The sequence below is a fragment of the Pseudophryne corroboree genome, chromosome 3 (genome assembly GCF_028390025.1).
Source record: "Pseudophryne corroboree isolate aPseCor3 chromosome 3, aPseCor3.hap2, whole genome shotgun sequence".
NCBI classification, from domain to species: Eukaryota; Metazoa; Chordata; class Amphibia; order Anura; family Myobatrachidae; genus Pseudophryne; species Pseudophryne corroboree.
In genome coordinates this window covers 412,709,938-412,725,132 of record NC_086446.1, presented here as the reverse complement: position 1 = coordinate 412,725,132, position 15,195 = coordinate 412,709,938, and the positions used below count along the sequence as shown (strand labels likewise).

Here is a 15,195-nt window from a genome sequence, read left to right as displayed (position 1 = left end):
CCTTTCAGTAATTTACCATATTAGGGGCAGTATGAATAGTGTAATGGTTAGCATTACTGCCGCACAGAACTGAGGTCATGGGTTCAGTTCCCACCGTGGCCCTAACTGTGTGGCGTTTGTATATTCTCCCCGTACTTGCGTGGGTTTCCTCCGTGTTCTCCGGTTTCCTCCCACAATCCAAAAATATACTGGTGGGTTAATTGGCTCCCAACAAAATGTAAGCCTAGTGTGTAAGTGTGTGCGTGTACATATGGTAGGGAATATAGACTGTAAGCTCCGCTGGGGCAGGGACTGATGTGAATGGCCAAAATATTCTCTGTAAAGCGCTGTGGAATATTTGTGCGCTATATAAATAAGTAATAAATAAATAATAAATGTTATGGTTTTCTTGCCTGGAGAGTAGTTGGTCAAGACGTTAATAAAAGTCGGTTAAGAAGTTACAAATGTCTTGGTTATCCTTGTCAATTTCAGCAGTCCAAAACAATGCTGGATATTTTGCACTACTAACCTGTTTATATCAACCTCTTTCTTGCAGATCAATATGTACTTGCTGTCTCGAGTCCTTTTTGGTCTGTCTCGGTTGGCAGTAGAAAAAGGATATATCCCCCAGCCTAAGCAAGATGTGTTCCCGTTCTTTTCTGCCATAGTGTGGGGATTTGTGCTTTGGCTGTTTGAATATCACAGACACACGCTTCAGCCCTCATTGCAGTCCTCGATGACTTATCTGTATGATGACAGCAACATCTGGCATGACATCTCTGATTTCTTGATATACAACAAATCCAAACCTGCAGAGGCAAAATAACAAAACGCTCTACAGTACAGCCTTTATGCACAGAAGAATGTACCTTTTTAATGATGGGGATTGGAGAGTTAGACCCCTTTATTCTTGAATTACTACAATGTAATGTCTAAACATAGCCACACACCGACCAGTACTGCAGATTGACCCAAGAATGGATCAACTGGATTATAAATTGGTTTGGTCATATGGGACAAGATTCATTCCTTTTCTATCTTGGGTCAAGCAGCTTGATTAATTCCTGCTTCATTTTTGCAATTGGAAGATGACTACATACCTAGTCCTATAGTGATCTTCTGACCTCATTTGTGCAGTATTGAGAAGATCCTCCATTCTGGTCATTTTAAGGCCCCATACATTATTCAATATTAGTTGTTTTTTCCCCCCACTATAGGCCACATGGGAAACATGGATGGCCATCTTAACCATAACATTAATATATGGGTGTAATACCAGATGGCAGTATTTAATTTGATTTAGATTTTTATATTTGTAACACTACTGTTCTAGGTTTCTATTTCCTACAAGTTACTAAAGTAGTCATTGCTACCATCCCAAGCATTAAATGGTATTTGGTCTGATAATCTATCGATTGTTTTGTGCCTGTGAAGCTGTCTTAGATGTATTTACGCAATGCCCTGTAAGTTGGAACTGTTAATTTCCTTAATTTATAAAAGTCATTTTTTTTTATTTATTTTTAATCAATTTCTCAGCTGATTATGTAAATTGCTTGTATGAACCAGGTAAACCTACAAATATTACGTCTCCATGTTCTTGTGTCCTGATAGTTGTCCACATGGGAAGAATACTCGCACTTCTTTCCAAATGGAATACAACACAAGTATATTGCCAGGTAAATACTGGTAGCTAGGGATCTTATGATCCATGCCTCTCAATTTGTCCACATAGAAAGCAATGAATGACACATCATTGTCTATATCATTTTTTCAACGTTCTAGTGAGTAGAACTAATATTATAATTTCAGCTTACTGCTTCTGATAAATTTAAAGAGAGATAATTTAATGAAAGAAAATGATTGCTCTCTTTTTACAGCACGTTAATGCTGTTTGCACTCATTCTTCAAATATGCATTAATGAACATATTAAATACATTTTAAATGTATACAAGAAATTACATGCAAAAGTGATTATTGCAGAGTGCATGCAAAGATCACACTCATTTTAACTGTTCTGCAAAGGACAAGGAATACAGGGGGGTAATTCAGATCTGATCGCCGCTGTGCGTTTTCGCACAGTGGACGATCAGGTACTAAATGCGCATGCATATGCACCGCAATGCGCGCACGTGTCGGACAACAACAAAGGGCATCGCTGGTTAGCGGCGGGATGGTGCGAAAAATCCGTTCGCAAGGTGATTGAGAGGAGGTAGCCGTGTGTGGGTGGTAATTGACCGTTTTCTGGCAGTGTTTGGAAAAACGCAGGTGTGCCCAAGCGGTTTCAGGGAGTGTGTCTGACGTCTGATCTGGCCACGATCAGCTTGATGTAATCGCACTGGATTAGTAAGGTCTGGGCTGCGCAGAGACTGCACACACATAGCATCGCACACTTGCACGGCGAAAATACACTCCCCTGTAGGCGGCGACTATCTGAACGCAGGACAGCAAAAAATGCAGTCCAGCTGAATTACCCCCACAGTCCATGATACAGCCCATTACTATTACTTAATGGGGGTAATTCCAAGTTGATCGCAGCAGGACATTTTATTGCAGTTGGGCAAAACCATGTGCACTGCAGGGGAGGCAGATATAACATGTGCAGAGAGAGTTAGATTTGGGTGGGGTGTGTTCAATCTGCAATCTAAATTGCAGTGTAAAAATAAAGCAGACAGTATTTACCCTGCACAGAAACAAAATAACCGACCCAAATCTAACTCTCTCTGCACATGTTATATCTGCCTCCCCTGCAGTGCACATGGTTTTGCCCAACTGCTAACAAAGTTCCTGCTGCAATCAACTCAGAATTACCGCCAATGTCTGTTCTTTAAGCAATAAGTGGGGAAACAGTCTGAGGCCCACAATGCATGATAGGGTTTTTATTTGTACTCTACCTGGTAATATACACGTTGCCTAAGGAAGTTTTAGATAGAATTGATTTAATATCCCACGCAATTGTATCTAAAAAAACACTTCTGAGCTATCACTTCTATAGTTTGTTTTATAATGAATTTAAATTGTAAATATGCAGTATTAAGTTAATAATTTTTTTAATAAATTGAAGCATTATAATGAAAATGTTCTGTGTTTTTGTTTTTAGAGCAGTAACGTGCACAGCAAAATACAACATGGGAACTTATCTAAAAATATAGCAGAAAAAGAGGAGGGAAAGTGGGTAATGCTGGGGTGGGGTACACACCTATGCAATCATCTGATCCTGATCGGCCCAGTGTTTATACAGGAGCGATGCAAAAACATTGGCCAATAAACCGCTTAAAACGCTTCTGCCACTGTCTGATCGGGAGCTCACATCTTACGTGCAGTTTAATATTTTATCTGCCGACCTCCCTATCCCATAGAAGAACATTCAAAACTGGCTACACTCCTGATTATACAAACAAGGAGAAGTGGCTGCGCTGGATTTCAGAAATACATATGATGTGATCAGTAGAGAGAGCCAACGTGTCAATTACAAGATATCGGATTTATTAAAACATTAACAGTGTACTGAATAAAAAGCAATAAACATGAAAATTCCTCAATAACTTGGTCTCAAGGTGTCAATCATTTTGCAGCTGTAACATGTAATGTTAAAGTCCGTATTCCGTAGTTAAAAGTAGTGCTGCTAATGGTGCACAGAATGCAGTAGTAAAGCTGCTATGATGGAGTGACGGTGTGTTACCGGTGGGTCATTCAATAATTAGTACCTCTCCAGTGGGCTGGTCCGTTAACCGGGCGTCCCCGGTCTGGTATCCTGCGTTGCCCACAAAGCTATACAGCGGAGAGGAAACAGGATGCCGTATGTGGTCGGCTGGCGAGTGCGGCTTGAATGACAGCGGCTGTGGGGAGCAGAGATGAAACCGGAACGATGCCATCTGAGAATGCTGAGCTCTGCACCAAATGAGGACACCTGAGCAAGGTGTTTAGAGGCGGGTCCTAACGCGTTTCGTCACGCTCCACGTGACTTTTTCAAAGTGTCATTATGAAATAAGTTTGGGAGAACAGCTTACAAATAAAAGTTTGTGTGTGTTCACAAAATGGATCTCTTGAAAGAAGACTATTTGCCTTAGTTTTGCTTTAAATCTGACAGTGTCATTGTACACTTATTGGGCAAAGTAAACCTATTTATATTTTTGAAAATGATCTTTCTGAAGAAATGTTTAAAAATGAACAGAAAAGAAATATGCTCACTCTCTGTTTTACCCTAGAACAATACCAAGATCCTATCTCAACTCAAAGTAGAATGGGCTTGGGGACAAGGGAGAGGAGCAGGAGTAATAAGCCAAGAAGCGGAGTAATTAGGTGCCAGATGGCATACAAGTAATACACTAATATAAATCATTTTGCATATGTGAAAGCAAGGAACTTGAAGTAGATGAGTGTGGGGGAAATTGGGTGAATGACCCTGAATAAAACTAGGTAGAAAAAACTGAATTGTTAGGGCTCAAACAGGATGGGTGTCTGAGGAAGGTTAACATTTGTGAAAAGAGGTCTCTTGAATTTTTTTGACAATTCTCAGTACTGAAGGAAAATTAATATGGATAAGTTCTGTGTACCTAGAAAGGAACCTGCTTGGAAACATTTTGTACAACAAGATCCTTTCTTTTTAAAGTTTGCAAAAATTATTTTAAAAATATTTAGTCCAATGACCCAGGCTGAACCAGAGGTTCTCTCTCTTATAGCTATGGGAAGGCGAAACCCTACATATAGTTGTTAGACTTTCAGATTGTAGTCATGGCACCTGAGTGAATGTTGAAATGCCAAGATCAGCTAAAAGTTCTGGTCAGGGTTTTAGCAGTGAGGGGGTTGTACTATCTTTGGAAACGTGCAACCACATGGGAAAGCCCCACGTGTATTTAAAAAAAAAAAGTAAACATATATATATATATATATATATCTATTTATATTTATCAGAGGAAGCACCAGAGTGATGTCCAGAGCAATCGTCAAACAGGCCACAAGTCGAGGGTTACAGTATGGCATAGAATTGAAGTCCCGATTATTCCTAATCCCTTGTAGCCCATAGTATTCGTTGTAGACATAGTTTTGCTTGGGAGACTTGCCATCTGCTGTATCACCAGCTAGTAGGTGATGTGGCAGCATTTCAATGACCATCCACTTTCTTCAAAAAGCGTATTTAAGGCTACAATATTCCCTACCACATAATTTTTTTCTAACCTGTTCATTGCTCTAGCTAGTACCCCAGGAAAACGGCTGCATGTATTACAGAGTCAACAAATCTGTTTCATTTGCCACTTTAAAATGGTGAAGGACTGCAATCTTTTGTGGTCCTTCCTCTGGATTTTTAAACAGTCCTCTATTACAGCCATGGGAACAACCTCATAGTTATTAAGTAAAAAACAAAAATAGCTGCAACAAGACCATCTATGGTTACTGTTAGGGGTGTCACCAAGCTTGCAAAATCTAGGTAGTAGTGCCGCTTCAATGTCCATACTCCCCACTTCCTTCTTTCCCTTTCTCCTGCGCCATCTGGAATAACAGATCCATCCGCAATAAACTGCCTGCTATCCATGACCTCTTCATCTTAAACTCTCTTAACCTTCTTCCTATCACTGAACCCTGGCTTTCTTCCACTGATACTGCATCCACCGCAGCTCTCCTCCATGGTGGCCTCTCCTTCACCCACTCCATCAGGCAGCACAGTAGGCATCCTCCTATTCCCCAGCTCTATCTTTCATGTAGTCACCCCGAGTCCTCCCTTTTTTTTCTCCTCCTTTGAAGTCTATGCTATACGTTTCTTCTACCCAACCATCTATGTGTCTCAGTTATCTACCGTCCCCTTGGTCCCAATTCCTTGACAACTTTGCTGTTTGGCTTCCCCACTACTTCTCTGACTTCCCTACCCTCATCGTAGGAGACTTTAACATCCCTACTGACCCAGCTATTGCCAAACGTCTTGCCCTACCTTCTCTTTAGGCTTTTCTCATTGGACCTTCTCCCCCACCTACTGTCTTGGCACCACCCTTGACCTCATCTTCTCCCATCTATGCAACTTTTTTTTTTCTTACGTCCTAGAGAATGCTGGGGACCATGGGGTATAGACAGGATCCGCAGGAGACATGGGCACTCTAAAGACTTTAAATGAGTGTGCACTGGCTCCTCCCTCTATGCCCCTCTTCCAGACCTCAGTTAGATCCTGTGCCCAGAGGAGACTGGATGCACTGCAGGGGAGCTCTACTGAGTTTCTCTGAAAAAGACTTTTGTTAGGTTTTTTATTTTCAGGGAGCACTGCTGGCAACAGGCTCCCTGCATCGTGGGACTGAGGGGAGAGAAGCAGACCTACTTAAATGATAGGCTCTGCTTCTCAGGCTACTGGACACCATTAGCTCCAGAGGGTCGGAACACAGGTCTCACCCTCGTTGTTCGTCCCGGAGCCGCGCCGCCGTCCTCCTCACAGAGCCGGAAGATAGAAGCCGGGTGAGTATAAGAAGAAAGAAGACTTCAAAGGCGGCAGAAGACTTCTGATCTTCACTGACGGCACTGTAAGGGCGCAGGGGGGGGGGGGGGGTGCGCGCCCTGGGCAGCAAAAATAACCTCTAGGGACACTGGCATAGATAGATAGATATATATATATATATACACACACACTGCGGAGGCAGTATATTACAGAAACCCCCGCCAGTATAAGGATTTGAGTGGGACCGAAGCCCGCCATTGAGGGGGCGGAGCTTGATCCTCCAGCACTAACCAGCGCCATGTTCTCCACAGCACGCTGCAGAGAAGCTGGGTCCCCGGACTCTCCCCTGCTGAACACAAGTACAGAGGGCACAAAAGAGGGGGGAGGGGGGAGGGGGGGGGGCACATTTATTTGGCGCAGTGAGTGTATTATTATATATATATATTTCTCTATCGTCCTAGTGGATGCTGGGGTTCCTGAAAGGACCATGGGGAATAGCGGCTCCGCAGGAGACAGGGCACAAAAAGTAAAGCTTTTCCAGATCAGGTGGTGTGCACTGGCTCCTCCCCCTATGACCCTCCTCCAGACTCCAGTTAGATTTTTGTGCCCGGCCGAGAAGGGTGCAATCTAGGTGGCTCTCCTAAAGAGCTGCTTAGAGAAAGTTTAGCTTAGGTTTTTTATTTTACAGTGAGTCCTGCTGGCAACAGGATCACTGCAACGAGGGACTGAGGGGAGAAGAAGTGAACTCACCTGCGTGCAGGATGGATTGGCTTCTTGGCTACTGGACATTAGCTCCAGAGGGACGATCACAGGTACAGCCTGGATGGTCACCGGAGCCGCGCCGCCGGCCCCCTTGCAGATGCTGAAGTTAGAAGAGGTCCAGAATCGGCGGCTGAAGACTCTGACAGACTTCTAAAGGTAGCGCACAGCACTGCAGCTGTGCGCCATTTTCCTCTCAGCACACTTCACACGCTGTCACTGAGGGTGCAGGGCGCTGGGGGGGGGGCGCCCTGGGAGGCAAATGTAAACCTATATACTGGCTAAAAATACCTCACATATAGCCCCCAGAGGCTATATGGAGATATTTAACCCCTGCCAAACTTCACTAAAGAGCGGGAGACGAGCCCGCCGTAAAAGGGGCGGGGCCTATCTCCTCAGCACACAGCGCCATTTTTTCTCTCACAGAAAGGCTGGAGAGAAGGCTCCCAGGCTCTCCCCTGCACTGCACTACAGAAACAGGGTTTAAACAGAGAGGGGGGGCACAAATTGGCGATATAAATATATATATAAAGATGCTATTAGGGAGAAACACTTATATAAGGTTGTCCCTATGTAATTATAGCGTTTTTTGGTGTGTGCTGGCAAACTCTCCCTCTGTCTCTCCAAAGGGCTAGTGGGGTCCTGTCCTCTGTCAGAGCATTCCAGGTGTGTGTGCTGTGTGTCGGTACGTGTGTGTCGACATGTATGAGGACGATGCTGGAGGAGGCGGAGAAATTGCCTGTAATGGTGATGTCACTCTCTAGGGAGTCGACACCGGAATGGATGGCTTATTTAGGGAATTACGTGAGAATGTCAACACGCTGCAAGGTCGGTTGACGACATGAGACGGCCGACAAACAATTAGTAACGGTCCAGGCGTCTCAGAAACACCGTCAAGGGTTTTTTATAAAAAACGCCCATTTACCTCAGTCGGTCGACACAGACACGGACACTGAATCCAGTGTCGACGGTGAATAAACAAATGTATTCCTCATTAGGGCCACACGTTAAGGGCAATGAAGGAGCTGTTACATATTTCTGATACTACAAGTACCACAAAAAAGGGTATTATGTGGAAGTGAAAAAACTACCTGTAGTTTTTCCTGAATCAGATAAAATAAAATGAAGTGTGTGATGATGCGTGGGTTTACCCCGATAGCAAATATTGGCGTTATACCTTTTCCCGCCAGAAGTTAGGGCGCGTTGGGAAACACCCATTAGGGTGGATAAGGCGCTCACACGCTTATCAAGTGGCGTTACCGTCTCCAAATACGGCCGCCCTCAAGGAGCCAGCTGATAGGCAGCTGGAAAAATATCCTAAAAAGTATATACACACAGACGGTGGTTATACTGCGACCAGCGATCGCCATCAGCCTGGAGATGCAGTGCTGGGTTGGCTTGGTCGAATTCCCTGACTAAAAATATTTTATTGATATAGAGCATTTAATAGGATGCATTCTATATATATATGTATGCGAGATGCACAGAGGGATATTTGCACTCTGGCATCAAGATAAGTGCGTTGTCCATATCTCCCAGAAGATGTCATGGACACGACAGTGGTCAGGTGATACAGATCCCTTACGGCACATGGAAGTATTGCCGTATAAAGGGAAGGAGTTATTTGGGGTCGGTCCGTCGGACCTGGGGGCCACGGCCACAGCTGGGAAATCCAACCTTTTTACCCCAAGTTACATCTCAGCAGAAAAAGACACTGTCTTTTCAGCCTCAATCCTTCCGTTCCCATGTGGGCAAGCGGGCAAAAGGCCAGTCATATCTGCCCAGACATAGAGGAAAGGGAAGTAGACTGCAGCAGGCAGCCCCTTCCCAGGAAAAGAAGCCCTCCACCAGTGGGGGGGTAGTCTCAAGAGTCTCAGCGCGCAGTGGGATCACTCGCAAGTTGACCCCTAGATCATACAAGTATTATCCCAGGGGTACAGATTGGAGAGTCGAGACATTTTTTCCTCGCAGGTTCCTGAAGCCTGCTTTACCAACGGCTCCCTCCGACAAGGAGGCAGTATTGAAAAAAAAAAAAAAAAAATTCACAAGCTGTATTTCCAGCAGGTGATAATCAAAGTACCCCTCCTACAACAAGGAAAAGGGTATTAGTCCTCCACACTATATTGTGGTACTGAAGCCAGACGGCTTGGTGAGACATAGTCTAAATCTGAAATCTTTGAACACTTACATAAAAAGGTTCAAATCAAGATGGAGTCACTCAGAGCAGTGATAGAGAACCGGAAAAAAGGGGACTATATGGTGTCCCTGGACATCAAGGATTACCTCCATGTCCAAATTTGCCCTTCTCAACAAGGGTACCTCTGGTTCGTGATACAGAACTGTCAATATCAGTTTCAGACGCTGCCGTTGAATTATCCACGGCACCCCGGGCCTTTACCAAGGTAATGGCCGAAAAGATGATTCTTAAAAGAAGAAAGGCATCTAAATTATCCCTTACTTGGACGATATCCTGAAAGGGACAAGTTTCCAGAGAACAGTTGGAGGTCGGAAAAGAACTATCTAAAGTAGTTCTACGACAGCACGAGTGGATTCTAAATATTCCAAAAATCGCAGCTGTTTTCCGATGATACGTCTGCTGTTCCTAAAGGAATGATTCTGGGCATAGTCCAGAAAGAGGTATTTCTCCTGGAGGGGAAAGCCAGGGAGTTATCCGACCTAGTCAGAAACCTCCAAAATCCAGGCCAAGTATCAGTGCATCAATGCACAGGAGTCCTGGGAAAAATGGTGGCTTCTTACGAAGCGATTCCATTCGGCGGATCTCACGCAAAAACTTTTCAGGGGGATTTGCTGGACGAATGGTCCGGATCGCATCTTCAGATGCATCAGCGGATAACCCTGTCTCCAAGGACAAGGGTGTCTCTTCTGTGGGGGCTGCAGAGTGCTCATCTTCTAGAGGGCAGCACATTCAGCATTCAGGACTGTGTTCTGGTGACCACGGATGCCAGCCTGAGAGGCTGGGGAACAGTCACACAAGGAAGAAATTTCCAAGGAAGTGTGGTCAAGTCTGGAGATTTCTCTCCACATGAATATACTGGAGCTAAGGGCAATTTACGATGCTCTGAGCCTAGGAAGACCTCTGCTTCAAAGTCAACCGGTGCTGATCCAGTAGGACATCATCATGGCAGTCGCCCACGTAAACAGACGGGGCGGCACAAGAAGCAGGAGGGCAATGACAGCAAGGATTCTTCGCTGGGCGAAAGATCATGTGATAACACTGTCAGCAGTGTTCATTCCGGGAGTGGACAACTAGGAAGATTTCCTCAGCATAAATGAATTCCACCCGGAAAAGTGGGAACTTCATCTGGAAGTTTCCACATGTTTGTAAACCGTTGGGAAAGACCAAAGGTGGTTATGATGGCGTCCCACATGAAGCGCCAGGTCTAGAGACCCTCAGGCAATAGCTGGGACGCTCTGGTAACACCGTGGGTGTACCAGTCGGTGTATGTGTTCCCTCCTCTGCCTTTCATACCCAGTGTATGGAGAATGATAGGAAGGAGAGGAGTAAGAACTATACTCGTGGTTCCGGTTTGGGCCAAGAAGAACTTGGTACCCGGAACTTCAAGAGATACTAGAAAGGATCTTGATTCAGCAAGAATCATGTCTGTTCCATGACTTACCGCAGCTGCGTTGACGCCAGGGCGGGTGAACGCCGGATCCTAAGGGAAAAAGGCATTCCGGAAGAGGTCATCCCTACCCTGGTCAGAGCCAGGAAGGAGGTGACCGCACAACATTATCACCGCTTAGGTGAAAATATGTTCCATGGTGTGAGGCCAGGAAGGCTCCACGGAAGAATTTCAACTAGGTTAATTCCTACATTTCCTGCAAGCAGGAGTGTATATGGGTCTCAAATTGGGGTCCATTAAGGTTCAAATTTCGACCGGTCGATTTTCTTCCAGAAAGAAATTGGCTTCAGTTCCTGAGGTCCAGAAGTTGTTAAGGGAGTACTGCATATACAACCCCTTTTTGATGTCTCCAGTGGCACTGGGCGATCTCAACGTAGTTTGGGATTCCTAAAATCACATTGTTTTACACAACTCAAATCTGTGGATTTGATATATCTCACATGGAAAGTGACCATGCTGTTGGTCCTGGCCTCGGCCAGGCGAGTGTCAGAATTGGCGGCTTTATCTCACAAAGCCATATCTGATTGTCCATTCGGACAGAGCAAAGCTGTGGACTCGTCCCCAGTTTCTCCCTAAGGTGGTGTCAGCGTTTCACCTGAACCAGCTTATTGTGGTGCCTGCGGCTACTAGGGACTTGGAGGACTCCAAGTTGCTGGATGTTGTCAGGGCCCTGAAAATATAGTTTCCAGGTCGGCTGGAGTCAGGAAATCTGACTTGCTGTTTATCCTGTATGCACCCAACAAGCTGGGTGCTCCTGCTTCTAAGCAGACTATTGCTCGTTGGATTTGTAGTACAATTCAGCTTGCACATTCTGTGGCAGGCTTGCCACAGCAAAAAATATGTAAATGCCCATTCCACAAGGAAGGTGGGCTCATGTTGGGCGGCTGCCCGAGGGGTCTCGGCATTACAACTCTGCCGAGCAGCTACGTGGTCGGGGGAGAACACGTTTGTAAAAGTTTACAAATTTGATACCCTGGCAAAAGAGGACCTGGAGTTCTCTCATTCGGTGCTGCAGAGTCATCCGCACTCTCCCGCCCGTTTGGGAGCTTTGGTATAATCCCCATGGTCCTTTCAGGAACCCCAGCATCCACTAGGACGATAGAGAAAATAAGAATTTACTTACCGATAATTCTATTTCTCGGAGTCCGTAGTGGATGCTGGGCGCCCATCCCAAGTGCGGATTATTCTGCAATACTTGTACATAGTTATTGTTACAAAAATCGGGTTATTGTTGTAGGAAGCCGTCTTTCAGAGGCTCCTTTTGTTATCATACTGTTAACTGGGTTTAGATCACAAGTTGTACGGTGTGATTGGTGTGGCTGGTATGAGTCTTACCCGGGATTCAAAATCCTCCCTGATTGTGTACGCTCGTCCGGGCACAGTACCTAACTGGAGTCTGGAGGAGGGTCATAGGGGGAGGAGCCAGTGCACACCACCTGATCTGGAAAAGCTTTACTTTTTGTGCCCTGTCTCCTGCGGAGCCGCTATTCCCCATGGTCCTTTCAGGAACCCCAGCATCCACTACGGACTCCGAGAAATAGAATTATCGGTAAGTAAATTCTTATTATATATATATATAAAAAGCGCTGTACTGACTGGGTTTGTATTCCAGTGTCCGGTGGCGCTGGGTGTGTGCTGGCATACTCTCTCTGTCTCTCCAAAGGGCCTTATTGGGGGACTGTCTCCATATAGATATATATCCCTGAGTGTGTGGGGGTGTCGGCACGTGTGTGTCGGCATGTCTGAAGCGGAAGGCTCATCTAAGGAGGAGGTAGAGCAGATGATTGTGGTGTCTCCGTCGGCGACGCCGACACCTGATTGGTTGGATATGTGGAATGTTTTAAATGCAAATGTGTCTTTATTACATAAGAGATTGGACAAAGCAGAGTCCAGGGAAGAAGCAGGGAGTCAATCCATGGCTTTGGCTGTGTCACAGGGCCCTTCAGGGTCTCAGAAATGTCCCCTATCCCACGTAACAGACACTGATACCGACACGGATTCTGACTCCAGTGTCGACTACGATGATGCGAGGTTACACCCAAGGGTGGCCAAAAGTATTCATTATATGATTATTGCTATAAAAGATGTTTTGCATATCACAGATGACCCCTCTGTCCCTGACACGAGGGTATGCATGTTTAAGGAAAAGAAACCGGAGGTAACCTTCCCCCCATCTCATGAGTTGAACGCTTTATTTGAAAAGGCTTGGGAAACTCCAGACAAGAAACTGCAGATTCCCAAGAGAATTCTTATGGCGTACCCTTTCCCCGCGCAGGACAGGGTACGGTGGGAATCCTCGCCCAGGGTGGACAAGGCTTTAACGCGCTTGTCCAAAAAGGTGGCGCTACCATCTCCAGACACGGCAGCCCTCAAGGATCCTGCTGATCGCAGACAGGAAACCACCTTAAAATCAATTTATACACATACGGGTGCCTTGCTCAAACCGGCGGTAGTGTCGGCATGGGTATGTAGCGTAGTAGCAGCGTGGGCAGATATCTTGTCATCTGACATTGACACCCTAGATAGGGATACCATTTTATTGACCTTGGGTCACATTAAAGACGCAGCCTTATATATGAGAGACGCTGCGAGAGACGTTGGGCTGTTAGGTTCAAGAGCCAACGCCATGGCTGTTTCTGCTAGGCGAGCCCTGTGGACCCGCCAATGAACGGGGGATGCCGATTCAAAGAGACATATGGAAGTTTACCTTACAAGGGTGAGGTCTTATTTGGGGAGGGTCTAGAGGACCTGGTTTCCACGGCTACCGCGGGTAAATCTTTTTTGCCTTCTGTTCCCCCACAGCAAAAGAAAACACCACAATATCAGATGCAGTCCTTTCGGTCGCATAAGTCCAGAAGAGGTCGGGGCTTTTCCTTCCTCGCCAGAGGTAAGGGTAGAGTGAAAAGAATGCCTGTGACGGCTAGTTCCCAGGAGTAGAAGTCCTCCCCGGCTTCTACTAAATCCACCGCATGACGCTGGGGCTCCGCTGAGGGAATCCGCGCCGGTGGGGGCACGTCTTCGACTCTTCAGCCAGGTCTGGGTTCTGTCAGACGTGGATCCTTGGGCGATGGAAATTATATCCCAAGGCTACAAACTAGAATTCGAAGAGGTGCCCCCTCGCCGATTTTTCAAGTCGGCTTTGCCAGCTTCTCCCCCAGAGAGGGAAATAGTTTTAGCTGCAATTCAAAAGCTGTATCAACAGCAAGTGATTATCAGGGTTCCCCTAGTCCAACAGGGGAAAGGGTATAAAATCCCTAAACCTGTACTTAAAAAAAGTTCAAATTCAAGATGGAATCGCACCGGGCAGTAATCTCCAGCCTGGAAGGGGGGGATTTTATGGTGTCACTAGACATAAAGGATGCATACCTTCATGTCCCCATATATCCTCCTCATCAGGCGTACCTGAGATTCGCTGTACAGGACTGTCATTACCAGTTTCAGACGTTGCCGTTTGGGCTTTCCATGGCCCCAAGGGTTTTCACCAAGGTAATGGCGGAAATGATGGTGCTCCTGCGCAGGCAGGGAGTCACAATTATCCCGTACTTGGACGATCTCCTGATAAAAGCGAGATCGAGAGATCAATTGATGAAAAGCGTGTCGCTCTCCTTGAGGGTGCTGCAGCAGCACGGCTGGATTCTAAATCTACCAAAGTCACAGTTGATTCCAACGACTCGGCTATCTTTCTTAGGCATGATTCTGGACACGGAACAGAAGAGGGTTTTTCTCCCAGTGGAAAAAGCCCGGGAACTCAAGAACATGGTCAGAGACCTGCTAAAACCAAAAAGAGTGTCAGTGTCGCTCCTGCTGCGGCATACATGTGTGCAGATCGCCGAGGACCGGACAGGAGGTACAGCTACACCACGCATCCCCCACCTCTGCCGTCTCTCCCTGCCGCCACCTGACGTGATCCCGGATCTGCCCGTAATCGCTGCAGCGGCTTGGGCCCTCCGAGGGGAGACAGTGCTGGCTGCTGGTGGACGCTGCTAGGAATAGGCTGCCTTGCTGATGCCAACACACCAGAGCTGCCTGCTGACCGCTGAAAGGCACGCCATACTGCTGTTGAGGAACCACGGCCTGCTCGCCCTCCTCACCGCTGCCATTTTGGGGGACACCCTCCAGAGCGGAGACTGCAGACGCCTCCCTCCTAGAACGGCCATAAACCAGGTGAGGAGCCGGGCGGACACCCCTACAGCGGACCGGACGCATCTACTCCGCCATCTCTCCTATGGCACTCCCCCCGCTTGCTCAGTGGGAGCCGACTTATTGCTTCCTCCCTACCCTGTCCCTTTCTCCTATACCACGACAGAGAGGGGAGCCTTCCTGGCCCGCCAAAGCCCTGGTCGCCCCACGCTGCTACCGAACGGACCTGCTCAACCCACCCGCTGCGCCCTGATATT

General features: G+C 46.5%; 1 protein-coding gene across 1 annotated transcript in view; it reads left to right on the top strand.

Annotated features, from left to right (window-relative positions):
- Positions 1-3,522, top strand: part of PXMP4 (peroxisomal membrane protein 4) — a 45,466-nt gene extending 41,944 nt beyond the window's left edge. Inside the window, exon 4 of the mRNA XM_063960216.1 lies at positions 536-3,522. Within this exon, the coding sequence (XP_063816286.1) occupies positions 536-805 (270 nt within the window). The 3' untranslated portion in view covers positions 806-3,522. The remainder of the gene's footprint in view (positions 1-535) is intronic.
- The last annotated feature ends 11,673 nt before the right edge of the window (positions 3,523-15,195 follow it).